Genomic DNA, 15,000 nt, shown 5'->3' on the forward strand with positions numbered 1-15,000 from the left:
AAACTGAACAGAGTTCCGCAGGCGTGTAGTTCTAAGAAAGAAGCTTTGTTCATGGAATCTACGTTTAGGTTTAGGCACGGATAAAGAGTGGGAAAAATTATTGTAGTTTCAACTAGACGAGTATTTTTTGTGAAAGTCAGATCAGGAGGGACCATAGATTGGAGCTCAGACGAGCACTTGCCATGAAAATAACGATAAAGCAGAGACAGTCCCGCAGCGTCAAATTTTTATGCACGATTTAATCACTTTTAGATGTAAGGTCTGTTGTTTTTATTCATTAGCGTTTCTGATGTATTTAATTGTTTCGCTTACCTAAGCGATGATGGAGTTACTTGCCCTTTGTTTATTTATGTCGCCTTCGTTTTTTCGAGGTATTTTCGTTATAAAAGAATACAATTAAAGACTGTAAATTATAATTTACAAGAATTCATTGTTCGACAGGATACTCAAAATGAAGTTTAAGGTTTCCTTGATCTTCAGAGTTTCAAAGAATGCGTCTTTCTCACCAGAGGAAAGATATTAGCAAATAATTATTATAGTGAGGCTATGAATTTGCTGTTACTGGCATAAATAGAAACTGCATTATAGTAAGTTGCAAGTTTTGAAAATATATATGGCAATTAAGCTACATAGTATTTTCCGTATTCTATCCCATGAGGGTATTGCTCACGAGGACGAAACGCGTAAAATTCTGTGTAGCTTAACTGCCATATATATTTTCCAAACTTACTATTTGACTCTACTTACGTATTGAACACTGTTGAAGTAAATACTGAAACAATTTACATACATTTTTATGTGGGTCAGACAACCTGCTGCAGAGACAAAACATGAAGAACCTTTACAGGGAATGAAGAACAATGAAGCTATATATCAAGTTCTACATCCTCATCACGAATCCCCTACCATTGCCCCATCACCGCCCCCCCATAAAAAGTGTGAAACTAAATAGCCGAGAAGGGTCAAGGAGGAGGGAAAGACCGAGAAGAGAGTGCTGACCAGACCTCCGCTGGACAAGTGTGAAGAGAACTGGGACCTTGTGCCACTCAAATTCCAGTATAGACCAATGGCCGCTGCCAGCGAGAAATCAATGATGAGAGGCTGTTGTGATAACGCAAATTTATTTGCAAATGCTATTGAAGGACGTGGAGAGTTTGTTGCGATGATGCAAATTCATTTGCAAATACTATCGAAGGAGGTGGAGAGAGCTGGACGTCTGGGGAGACTTGTTGTCACTCAACTCCCAGAGAACACCACAGGTTTCCAATCAGATCGTTTGTTGACTTGAGTGAAAGCTCCATGTTAGCCAATAATAATAATAATAATAATAATAATAATAATAATAATAATAATAATAATAATAATAATCATGATAATCATGATAATATTATTATTATTAATAATAATAATCATAATAAATACTTATAATAATAATAATAATAATCATAATAAATACTTATAATATTATTATTATTATTTATAATAATAATCATAATAAATACTTATAATAATAATAGTAATAATAATAATAATAACAATAATAATAAATACTTATTATAATAATAATAATAATAATAATAATAATAATAATAATAATAATAATAATAATACATATATAAGTTTGAGGAAAAGCATATTAAGCATGCGGTAATGAAACGTGCTCTTAGAAAGCATGATCAATCCGTGGCAAATTTCGTCTGTTTAAAGCTGGTTTGGCGAGTCATGTGAAGGCATACAATGTTACACAAAACCAACAATTTGATGAGGATGTGCTGCCAACCAGACAACCCAAGCATTGTTGTAATGTTGGTCTGTAAATCAGTAAACGGTCTTACAAGGCATAAAAAGATGCATAATGAAGTCCCTCCACAAGCACCACCAAATACTGACAAGTTCCCCTGTCACATCAGTGAACGAATATGCAATAGTGATGCTGGGTTGATAAGCCACCTACGTTCATGTGGATGCTAGACACCAAGCTGAAAAGATGATGTGCTTTTGTCAAGAAGTGACAATCATTATGCATGTATATATCTATGTATGTATATCTGTGTGTGTGTGCGCGCGCACACACACACACACACACACACACACACACACACACACACACACACACACACACACGCACACACACACACACACACACACACACATATATTGGGCTGGCTAAAAAGTCCGTTCGTTCTTTTTAATGTTATTTTTCTGGCCTACTAAATGTTTTTTTATTCCTATTTTTCTAAAAACTGTCTTTAGTGTAGCGAGTATGTTGAAATCCGTATGTACTAAGCATCTGCGAATCCGTATAAACTAAGCATCTGCGAAGTGTACCACCATTTTTGCTTCTATTTAAGACATAAAAAATAGAAGATCAAGCAAAGCACGATCGACAGCTTTTAACAACTCCTCCCGCAAAAAAAAACAAAAACAAAAAAAACTACAAAAACCTGCATAAAGATATACCATATGTGTAGGGAAAAATACTCTTACAGAAAGGGTGTGTCAGAAACCGTTTGCTTGATTTCGAAAATGAAACTTTTTTCAATTAGAGAAACTCCCCATTCTTGAAAAAAAAGATGATCGATAGTGATCAAACGTAAATTGTCGTTGAAAAGGATTGCCCATTTGACAATCAGCAAATAGCAGAAATTCCCAGGATTTCCAAACGGAGGTGAAAAATAGATCGCATTAATATCCACCTGAAAAAAAAAAATAACCGAAACTTTTGGCTAACTCTATGTTTCCTCTGAATTGGTCATCCAACGCTTGATATAAACATAAGTTTTCTTCTACATTGTGACAGGAAAGATTTGTCTACATTATAAAGGCTTCACAAACTTTATACAGGTAGAATTTAATAACGTTATTATTGAACATGTAATCATGTGATTATTAAATTTTAAGGTGGAAAGCACAGATTACTAACAAAACATCCTCCTCTAACATGTTCAGAATGGCTTTCAAAATAATAACATTATTTCAGTACAGTAAAAAAAATTATATAAGTTCCCAACATTTACATTTTTTCCGACCGACACTGCACACCCAAAACATTTACATTTTTTCTGACCGGCATTGCAACCCAAAATTTCAATGTTGGTTCATAGTATTTGCGCGTGGGGATCATGACAACGATTATCAAGATTAAATTTGGGGAAGATATTTTGACAACCCGCCCCTCACAAATTGGGTGTCTATTCCGAAAACCGTTCTTAACAGGGGTATGTTGGGTTGTCAATTCCGAAAGCCATTCTTACCATGAGAATGTTGGGAGTGTCTATTCCAAAAGCCATTCTTAACATGAGGAGGTTGAGGGTTGAGGGTTGGGAAATACCAACAACAGCCGTACTTACACTTTTTATGAGGGGGAGGGGCATGCTTTCACCGGGCAACGCCGGTTAGCGGGTCCTGCTAGTAGAAGAATAGTTTTAGAACCAGTTTCAAGAACAGATTAAAGCAACAATATCACAGAAGATTTTACAATGAAATTAGGTAAATTGAGAAATTATGGTAAAAATAGGAGATAATGAGTATTTTGGGGAATATCAGATGATATATTTATCAGAATGTTAGGTGCATATTGATCGTGCATTAATAGCGTAAATGTTTTGTGCAAAGGTTGATAATTTTTGTACGACAGCATCAAGTTTCTCTTTGTGCGTTTTAAGAGTTGAATTAATAAAATAATTATACACGATGCTGAAGAGTACATGACAAACAAATAAGAAATAATAAATTGCTCATTATTCTGTGGTTATCTGTTCTTGTTTTTATTGGGTCTAAAACATAATTAAAAATCATTACAAATGCGAAGATAAAACCATGAAAGAAAAAGATGTATGTTGCATTTAACAATTCATCTTATATGAGCATGTGTTCCTGCATATTTTTTTTATCTTTAAACACGGCAAAAAACAGGTGCTTCTACATAATTTGAATCTAATCAAAATGACTTTTGCCGGACCAAATCAAAAACTTACGTTATGGCCAATTTAGAGTTAGAATTAGTTTAGGGCAATTTAGGGTTATAGGTTATTAAATTGATTCGGTTCAAATTCTGAAGATGCACCCAAAAACTTAGACAAATATAATAAGCAAATAAGTCCTTACATTTTTTTCACTGCGACTGGAACGGGGGTCGGCGGTTGAGAACTCACGTTCCAGTTACATCCGGATATATCGATGATTGATTTCGCTGCTGGGAACTTATGGATTTGAGCTCCGATTCCGATCCAAAACATGAAGATCAAACTACCGATCAGTCCAGTATAGGCACCCTGATAAATATACATATAAATAAAATAGAGACAAATAGACATATAAGTAAAATAGAGACAAATAGACATATAAGTAAAATAGAGACAAATAGACATATAAATAGAGACAAATAGACATATAAATAAATAGAGACGGATAGACATATAAATAAAATAGAGACAAATAGACATATAAATAAATAGAGACGGATAGACATATAAATAAAATAGAGACAAATAAACATATAAGTAAAATAGAGACAAATAGACATATAAGTAAAATAGAGACAAATAGACATATAAATAAATAGAGACGGATAGACATATAAATAAAATAGAGACAAATAAACATATAAGTAAAATAGAGACAAATAGACATATAAGTAAAATAGAAACAAATAGACATATAAATAGAGACAAATAGACATATGAGTAAAATAGAGACAAATAGACATATAAATAGGCAAATAGACATATAAATAGAGACAAATAGACATATAAATAAATAGAGACAAATAGACATATAAATAAAGAGAGACAGAAAGACATATAAATAAAACAGACATATAAATAAATAGAGACAAATAGACATATAAATAAAGAGAGACAGAAAGACATATAAGTAAAATAGACATATAAATAAATAGAGACAAATATACATATAAATAAAGAGAGACAGAAAGACATATAAGTAAAATCGACATATAAATAAATAGAGACAAATATACATATAAATAAAGAGAGACAGAAAGACATATAAATAAAACAGACATATAAATAAATAGAGACAAATAGACATATAAATAAAGAGAGTCAGAAAGACATATAAATAAAACAGACATATAAATAAATAGAGACAAATAGACATATAAATAAAGAGAGACAGAAAGACATATAAATAAAACAGACATATAAATAAATAGAGACAAATAGACATATAAATAAAGAGAGACAGAAAGACATATAAGTAAAATAGACATATAAATAAATAGAGACAAATATACATATAAATAAAGAGAGACAGAAAGACATATAAATAAAACAGACATATAAATAAATAGAGACAAATAGACATATTAATAAAGAGAGACAGAAAGACATATAAGTAAAATCGACATATAAATAAATAGAGAGACAGAAAGACATACACATAAAATAAATAGATTTATTTAGCTTATTGGCCATGTAGGGAGATCAAGTGCTTGCTGTAAATTAAGCAGCGTTAAATACTTAGATTTACGTGAAATGTTGGTAAATAAATACGGCACAATCACGTTGAGATACCGGTTCCCATCAGATCAGCGAAGTTAAGCAACGTTGAGCCTCGTCAGTATGTACTGCATGTGCCTTCCACTGATCTCAGCATTGTTTCCACTCAGTCTTGGACCTCTCATTGCCACTGGATCCAGGAGAAGTGTGGTTGAGAATTGCGCAACCCTTGCCTAACAATTACACCGACAGTTACCCTTACAGGAGTGTCCATTTTCTCTTGAGACTAGATAGACGTATCAGGGGTAGATAAAATAAATTAAATAATAAAATAGCGTAAATAAAAAAGTGCATTTTTTTTTTCAAACTTTAAACTGTTAATATTTACTGCTATTAGATGAACTAACGGAACCCGTAGAAATACCATGGTGTGTGTTTCATTAATTTTTTATCTATTCTCAGCGAAATTTTGCTTAAATTGAAAAACGAATACGTCTCTTCTTTCTTTCTCTATTTCAGTTGAAGGAATTCAATTATTTTTAAAATAATGAACATTTTCATACGGTATAGCTTATTGCCAGATAAATGTTCTTCAAATCAATAAAATGTGTCATTTCTTGGAATGTGTTTATTTAAAATTGCTGTAGGTGACGGGACAACATGTATTGATTTTTAAGTAATTAATTTTAAAAATAAGGAAAGGCCGGATTTTTATTACTTAGCGACATCAGAATTCAGAAGATTTCAGTTGTTTTTGAAATATATGGAGAGAACATATTACGTACGAACATTAACTGCCTTATTGTGGTTACATAATTTACAGTTATTGATTTTAGAACATGGTCAATATCTAAGTATTTAACGTTTCTTAATTTATGGCACCAGATATTCCAACATGGCCACCGATTTAAATAGTTCACATTTTTTTTTAATTTGTTGCATTTGATATTCAAACGTGACTACAAATTTAAATATGCAACATTTACAAATGTTGGAATATCAAATGCAATAAAGTAAGTAACGTTGTATACTTACGTTGGTAGCCGTTTGGGAAGATCAAGTGCTGTACATTAAGTGATGTTGAATATGTGGATGCCTAGATGTACTGCACTTGCTATTCAAACATAACCAACAATCTAGATATTCAACCTTAATTTATTTTACTTGATATTTCAATTCAAGAACAAATATGAATATTCAACGTTTCTTAATTTAAGGAATTTGATATTCCAACATGGCTGCTAATCAATACATTCAACACTACTGAGTTTATTTCATCTACCCCCGATGCCTCCGTTCAGTCTCAAGATAATGGACACGCCTGTAAGGGTAGTCACGCGTGTAATTGAGAGGCAAGGATTGCGAATTTTCCAACCACACCTTTCCCGAATCGGCATTGCCTGGGTCCACTGGCAAGGAGAGGCCCAAAACTGACTGAAAACAATGCCGAGATAAGCGAAGAGAACAAACAAGACCTGGAATTCCCAAATGGTCACCCATTTCAGAAATAACGAAGATCACCGTTGCTTAATCGGTGTGTCAGCGTGGTTATGCCGTATTTATTTACCAATATTCCCAGAAACCCAAGTATTGAACGCTGCCTAATTTACAGCACACACACACACACACACACACACACACACACACACACACACACACACACACACACACACACACACACGCACGCACGCACGCACGCACGCACGCACACACACACACACACATATTATTATTATTATTATGCTTTATAAATAGATAGATAGATTGTGATTTGTTAAATCGTTTTTTAATTTCTATTCATACAATCCTTTTTTATTTTAACGTTTTATAGCTATATAAAAATTTTATAGTTATATAAAAAGTTGGCTAAATTCATAATTTAGTTTCAGAACTATACCGTAATGATTAAATTTAACTTTCAGAATTCTATTTCAAAATATTAATTTAACAAAAAGACCAAAAACTTGTATAGTAAAAAAATAAAATAAAATAAATAAACACGGAAAAAAGCAAGTGAAACTTTGATGATAGTAAAATGATTACCGGACAACACCGTATATTTATTAGTAAGTAATACAAAAATGACAACAGTGAAAAATACCACTCACCCATTTATTTGCCCAGGGAAAGAAAAGTCCGAGTGAGAAAAGTCCAAGTAGAGGGCCACCAATCATTCCAAAGAGAGACAAAGCAGCCTTAAAAGAAGAAGAAAAACCATCATATTTTATTTCAATAAAAATACATTCTAACGTAAAAAGCACTAGTGTGTTATTGTTATGATTACATATAATTTACTTTCAGAACAATTGAGATCGATATTTGGAGCCTCATCGGTAGAAATTATTGACTTTCTATTTTCTTAGACTACAAGTAAATAGTACTAATATTATGTTTTAGTATTAGTTCTTTCATTGAAGCTAATTTTGTTTTATGACTGCGTGGGAAACCTCTATATAACTCTTGTAATTCAGCTGTTACGTAGCATAATTTTTATGTTTTCTCTTCTAGTAATATTTTTAGTCCTCAGTTTTGTAAGATTTTTAAAAAAATGCTTTTAGTAAACTCCATGATTTTACCGAGTCTTAATTTTGTATTTACGGGTTTCCGAAACAATGTTTTTTTTTTTTTTTAATTTCTTAATTTATTTTCAGTTTTACTATTGGCGATGACCAATAAAACTGCATCTAAAATATACCACGCTTCAGAATTTTAATAATCGATAGGAGTTTGTGTTAACTATTTGCGACACGTTTTTACGAAATACATGCATTCTGGAGACAGTATAATATTTCTTGTTACGAAAGCTATCGATGACGAATATAGAAGGAACTCATTTCACTTTATACAGTCAATTAAAATTCATTTATTACGTATAACATATTCTCACAATAACAGAGACTAATAGTTGCCAGATACTAAATTTTATTCCCAGCCCGAAGGCCAAGAAAAGTTGTTAATACTATGTAAAGTCACACATACGCCCAGCCATATTTTACTTTAGACAGCCGCACCTATATATCACACAGTACTTATATTTAACAATAAAATTTTATTATCATAAAGTTTTAATTTAATAACACTTTCATATTTTCTTCCAAGGTTATACGAAAATTTGTGTATGTGTATATATAAATCTATATGTATACACACATAATCGTATATATATATATATATATATATATATATATATATATATATATATATATATATATATGCTTGTGTGTGTGTAATAGAGCGCAGTACATTGAGTTCAAATCTTGTATATATGTATACTAGCAGTTCAATCCGGCGTTGCTCGGGTCCTATGTACTGTTCATAACTTTATGTGCATATGCATATATCAAAAAGTTTGCATATGTACCGTAATACCTTTCTATATAATAGGCTTCCTTAGCTACCATAAAGAAAAGTTGGGAAGGACCGCAAAGGTCAATTTTTTTTTAAAATTTGACCCTAATTTTTACACCTTAACATTTATTGTTTTGGGCTCAAATCAAGTTAAAATGTTTGACCCATGTCCATCTAAAATTTTAAGTGTTTAGACCCAAAATTGCGGAGGAGTTTGATAGAGTCTACAAAGGTTAACTCTGTAAACATTGATCTTTTGCCAGCCAAATTCTCGCCCAAAAACGGATTAAAAAGCTTGCTGCATGTCTGAATACCATTTATGTAAAATTTCAAATGTTTAGACACAAAATTGGCTGAGCCAATTGGTAGAGACCGCAGAGGTCAATTTTTTAAAAACTTTGATCCCAATTATATATATATATATATATATATATATATATATATTAGGAATTATTTGGGCCTTTCTAATATATATATATATATAAAAGTGAAAAATGTCTGTCTGTCTGCCTCTGTATGCACTTTTCCTTACACAATAACTGTCAATTTTCGGTATACAGACTCAAGATTTGACATAAGGAGTATTGAGATGCGGGAAAATCTTTTTGATTGGTTTTCGGCCAGAAATTTGGCTGTTAAGACGTCAAAGTTCAACGATTAGACCTTCGAGAACTCTACCAAAACCCTCGGCCAATTTTGGGTCACTTGAAAGTTTAGATATAGGTTCTTTGGACATGGATAAAAGTTTGTATTTTGATTTGAGCCCAAAGCAATAAATGCTCAGGGGTCAAAATTGACCTCTGCGGTCTCTACCAAATTACTTAGCCAATTTTTGGTCTAAATATTTGAAATTTTACATAAAGTGTGATCAGAGATAAGGCAAGCTTTTTAATCGGTATTTGACCGAAAATTTGGCTGCCAAGAGGTCATAGTTCAAACGAATTAAATTTGCAGTCCTTAGCAAACTATTTAGCCAATTTTGGGTCTAAACATTTGAAATTTTACATAAAGGTATGCAGACATGCAGCACGCCTTTTAATCAGTTTTTGGGCGAATTTTTCGCTGCCGAGAAGTCAAGGTTGAAAGAGTTGACCTTTGCAGATTCTACCAAATACCTTCGCCAATTTTGGGTCCAAACACTTAAAATTTTAGATGTAGGTTACTTGGAATTGGGTCCAACATTTTGACTTAATTTGAACCCAAAACAATAAATGTTAAGGGGTCAAAATTGGAGTCAAACTTAAAAAAATTGACTTCTGCAGTCCTTACCAACTTTTCTCTATGGTAGTTAAGGAAGCCTATTATATAGAAAGGCATTACCGTACATATGCACACTTTTTAGTATGTACATATGCACATAAAATTATGAACTATATATAGGGCCCGAGCAAAGCTGGGCTGAACTACTAATATCTCTCTCTCTATATATATATCTATAAAAGTAAAAATGTCTGTGTGTGTATATATATGTGTGTGTGTGTCTATGCACCTTTCCCTACAAAATAACTCTGTCAATTTTCGGTCTACAGACTCGAGATTTGACATAAGAAGTACTGAGATTTGGGAAAATCCTTTTAATCGGTTTTCAGCCAGAAATTTGGCTGTCAAGGGGTTAAAGTTCAACGAAGTGACCTTTGAAAACTCTACCAAGCTCCTCCGCCAACTTTGGATCTAAACACTTGAAATTTTAAATGTAGGTTCCTTGGACATGGATCCAACTTTTTAACTTGATTTGAGCTCAACAAACTAAGTGCTAAGGGGTCAAAATTGGGGTTAAAATAAGAAAAATTGACCTCTGCGATTTCTACCAAATTATACAGCCAATTTCTAGTCTAAACATTTGAAATTTTACATAAAGAGTATTCAGAGATAGGGAAAACATTTTAATCTGTTTGGGTCGAAAATTTGAGCGGCCAAGGGGTCAAAGTTCAAAAGACTTGACCGTTGCGGTGTCTAGAAAACTACTCAGCCAATTTTGGGTCGAAACATTCGAAATTTATACATGACGGGTATTCAGACATGCAGCAAGAATTTTAATCAGTTTTGGGGTGAAAATTTGCCTGCCAAAAAGTTTAAGTTTAAATAGTTGACTTTTGCTGATTCTACCAAATTCCTACCTCAATTTTGGGTCTAAAGACTTGAAATTTTGGATATAGGTAACTTGGACATGGGTAAAACGTTCTATTTTAATTTAAGCCAAAAACAATAAATGTTAAGGGATCAAAATTGGGATCAAAATTACAAAAAAATTGGCCTCTGCAGCCTCTACGAAATTACTCAGACAAATTTTGGTCCAAACATTTGAAATCTTACATAAAGTATATTCACACATAGAGAAAATATGAACAGTATATAGGGCCCGAGCAAAACCGGGCTGAACTGCTATATATATATATATATATATATATATATATATATATATATATATATATATATATATATATATATATATAGAGAGAGAGAGAGAGAGAGAGAGAGAGAGGAGTTAAAAGAATATTAATTGATTTATTAAGAGGAGACTTATTAGGATAATGCAAAGCTCAACAAATTGCTTTTGAGCTTATATAGAATTTAAGAAAATCAGAAAACAACAATAAAATGTCATTTCGAAGCCTAATCCTTCCTCTTAGAGGAGGAGAGAAGATGCTATGCGATAGAGGAGGAATATAGCTTTTATTTCAAAGGCTTCGAAATAATATATTATAAAGAGTTTTACTCATCCTACACCCCTAATTGACGTAGCAGCCTTATTTACGAATTAATCTATATGCTTTAATATATTTTTTTATTTTATCGCTTTCTTATTTTCTTTATATTCTCTCTCTCCCCCCCTCTCTCTCGATATATATTTGTAGTCATCGACATACAGTCCTGTTTCGTTGTATCACAACTCATCAGTGCCGCTAGACTAGCACCCCTCCCAAGCTGAGGATTGAACCTAGAACCATCGCGTTGACAGTCAGCAGTTCTACCGATCGACCCACGAGCGCGGCGCCAGCAAATTATCTCGCCAAATGTCTATTTAAACAAACATTTTTTCACCACTTTTACAGTGCTCTAACCGCTGTTTACAAATAAAACAGTGAGCGTCGCATTTTTCAGCCAATTAAGTAGCGGGTGAGATCATTTACGACAGAGAAATAATTGGGCGACACGTCGCGAAACAAAAATTAAAAGATGAGGATAATAGTCCGAAACAAACAAACAAACAAACAAACAAACAAACACTACTACTACTACTACTACTACTACTACTACTACTACTACTACTACTAATAATAATAATACAACAACAACAATTATCGGAATAAGAATTCCAATTAATTAAATAATATACCATTCGGTACGGACCCGACAATAGAAGCTCACATAACCATTAAACATGGATTTAGAGGAATAGTTGGCCGAAACGTCGTGAAACAACAAGTAGAAGATAAGGATAATAGATCGCAATAAATAAATAATTTTGAAATAATATCAGTCTTTCCCTTCTTATCCAGGTATTTTCCCAATTGAACTAAAATTCTCCCTTCTGCTGTATAAAAAAAAATGTTGATACAGAAGAAGGGCGGTTAAAGATGATATCACATTCGCTTCATAATATTTCTTGTCTCTCTGTGTTCTATCATCATTTTTGGGTGGATGCTCGAATGAGCTCCAATCTATGGCAACCGCCCCCTCCCTGTAAATAATTCGTAACAAAAATTAGTCATGATACAACCACTGTCAGTAATTTCTCCTATTACCTTCTTGGCCTTCGGGACAAGATCAAAGTGTAGTATCTGTTCCGGCAGATACTGCAAGCTATGACTGGCTATGACTAGCTATGACTAGCAAAGACCGGAGGTGGGGGCAACCCCACATGCCTGACCTTTAACCAGCTCCCATTTCCCACCTCTCGGGAGCTGGTCCCTTTTTTCCCTTCCCCCATCCCTTCACTCCTCACATTAAAAATCGGCCTTGTGCCTAATTTGCTCGGTGGGGGAGCAAATAAATACCATCTGTTCTTCAGATGCTGCACTTCTATTTCTTGTTCTCTTTCGGTGGAGGAGAAATCCTTCACGACTGAGACAATTTTTATTTTTGCACCTTTTCTCCACGTTAAAAAACGACCCTGGTGTCTAACTCTGTCCTGTGGGGAGGCATAGTAAATAGGTACAACTACCAATCCGTTGAATACTACACCGAGCGAACTGATTTCCTGCTGACTACAACGTAGTCGTTTTAAGTTCAATGTAAATTAATTCTCGTTGAGCTCTCATCCTAAATAATAAAATACTGTCCAATTTAAAGCATCGTTGCCAATCATCACGGTATTATCTCACCGCTAACCTGAAAATATTCACAGAATGGCCTCTTGATAAGGAGAGTAGGATGTGGGTCTTGGGTTTACTTTCGGCAGCCGCGTAACTCTCGCTACACTTGTTTTATCTTTTAGTCCTCACATTCAAGGGGCGATGTTTCTGACAAAAAGGGAAGAATTGCTGTTTTCTAGGTCAGAAACTATTCCATCTAACAATTATTATAAGCAAAATTTTGACATTGAAGTACTAGTTTCTGCTCCTTACATCAAGTGGATTCATTTATTGCCTGGAGCGATACCCATTAAAAGAATTGGTGGCTCTTTAGACAAAAACGTAGTTATTGTCTTTTGAAACTGAAAGGAGGTCAACCGTACACACACACACACACACACACACACACACACACACACACACACACACACACACATATATATATATATATAGCTGAATGTAATAAAAACGACATTATATTTGCACCAACCGTATATATATATATATATATATATATATATATATATATATATATATAGTAAAACTGGTAATTAATAAAAACCTGAAGAGAGTGCTCAATACTATTGAAGAGCAAATATGTGTTTTATTTATTTATTTATTTTTTATTTTTCTTCTGTGATCTGAAACATATGTAACCAAACAGATAAAACGGTAATAAAAAATAAAACGTATATATATTTTTAGTCATCGACATACAGTCCTGTTTCGTTGTATCACAACTCATCAGTGCCGCTAGACTAGCACCTCTCCCAAGCCAAGGATCGAACCTAGAACCGTCGTGTTGACAGTCGGTAGTTCTACCACTCAACCACGGAAGCGATGCCCGCATATAATGTCCGAATGTCTATTTAAACAAACATCCGTCCGCCACTTGTACAGTGCTCAAACCGCTTGTTTGTAAACAAACCGCGAGCTTCGCATTTTTCAGCCAATTAAGTAGCGAGTGAGATTATTTACGACAGTACTCAACCCAAAGGGGGAAGGCTATATATATATATATATATATATATATATATATATATATATATATATATATATATATATATATATAAAATTATGTTACTGCTGCATATTTAGTCACATACGCATCAGATGTTTACCTTAAAGAACTTATAAAAATACCATTTTGGACAATTTACATGGGTCATGTAACCGACACACTCTGTCGATCCTTTCGTGAAAAGTAATAAATGACCAACTGACAAAACTTGATATTTGAAACTTAAAGAATTATTATATTACACAACATATGCTCTGGAACCGAATAAAAAGGCATTCATAAAGCTTGGACTTTTTCAAAGTTTACAAAGTTTATATAAAATGATTTTTTCATTATAAAATCTTTATTAATGAAAAAGATTATTTAATCTACAACGACTGGCATACGCAAGCCGAGTACGTTTCTAGTAAATGATTAACACACACACACACACACGCACACACACACACACACACACACACACACACATATATATATATTTATTATAACGTCAATTATCTATCGATTATTATATATTATATTGTACTCTATAGAAATAGTGATTTTAAAAGCAAAATATCTTATTTGAGTGCCATCAGCTAGAATCGAAACCAAAATATATAGCGGTCCAGCCTTAGTCTTTACCGTTTGAGCTATCGTCAAATGGATCATAAATAGTTAAAAATTAACCGACTTTAACGTATAAATGTATATATTTACGCCTGCGTTCAAGTAATACATTTAGTCGACTTACAACTGCGAAATTCTAATTTTTTGAATTTTGACACCTTAGCAGCCATTCTTACCGGCTAAAACCCAGAAAAGAACGCTCCACAAAAAATGCAATCATTTGACACGTATCGTGCTGCTCGGCGACCTTGCGTTTCTGTGGAGA

At 33.3% G+C, this 15,000-nt stretch overlaps 1 protein-coding gene across 4 annotated transcripts in view; it reads right to left on the bottom strand.

Annotated features, from left to right (window-relative positions):
• The window catches only part of LOC145243439 (sodium-coupled monocarboxylate transporter 2-like), a 245,957-nt gene that overhangs the window by 53,868 nt on the left and 177,089 nt on the right, over positions 1-15,000 (bottom strand). For all 4 annotated transcript variants that reach the window (XM_080106329.1, XM_080106330.1, XM_080106328.1 and 1 more), the window contains exons 12-13: positions 7,571-7,657; positions 4,108-4,274 (exon numbers count right to left, since the gene is read on the bottom strand). In XM_080106329.1, coding sequence (XP_079962455.1) covers positions 4,108-4,274; positions 7,571-7,657 — 254 coding nt within the window. The remainder of the gene's footprint in view (positions 1-4,107; positions 4,275-7,570; positions 7,658-15,000) is intronic.

This window comes from Euprymna scolopes, chromosome 22, assembly GCF_053919585.1.
Source record: "Euprymna scolopes isolate OS-2025 chromosome 22, ASM5391958v1, whole genome shotgun sequence".
Lineage (NCBI taxonomy): Eukaryota > Metazoa > Mollusca > Cephalopoda > Sepiida > Sepiolidae > Euprymna > Euprymna scolopes.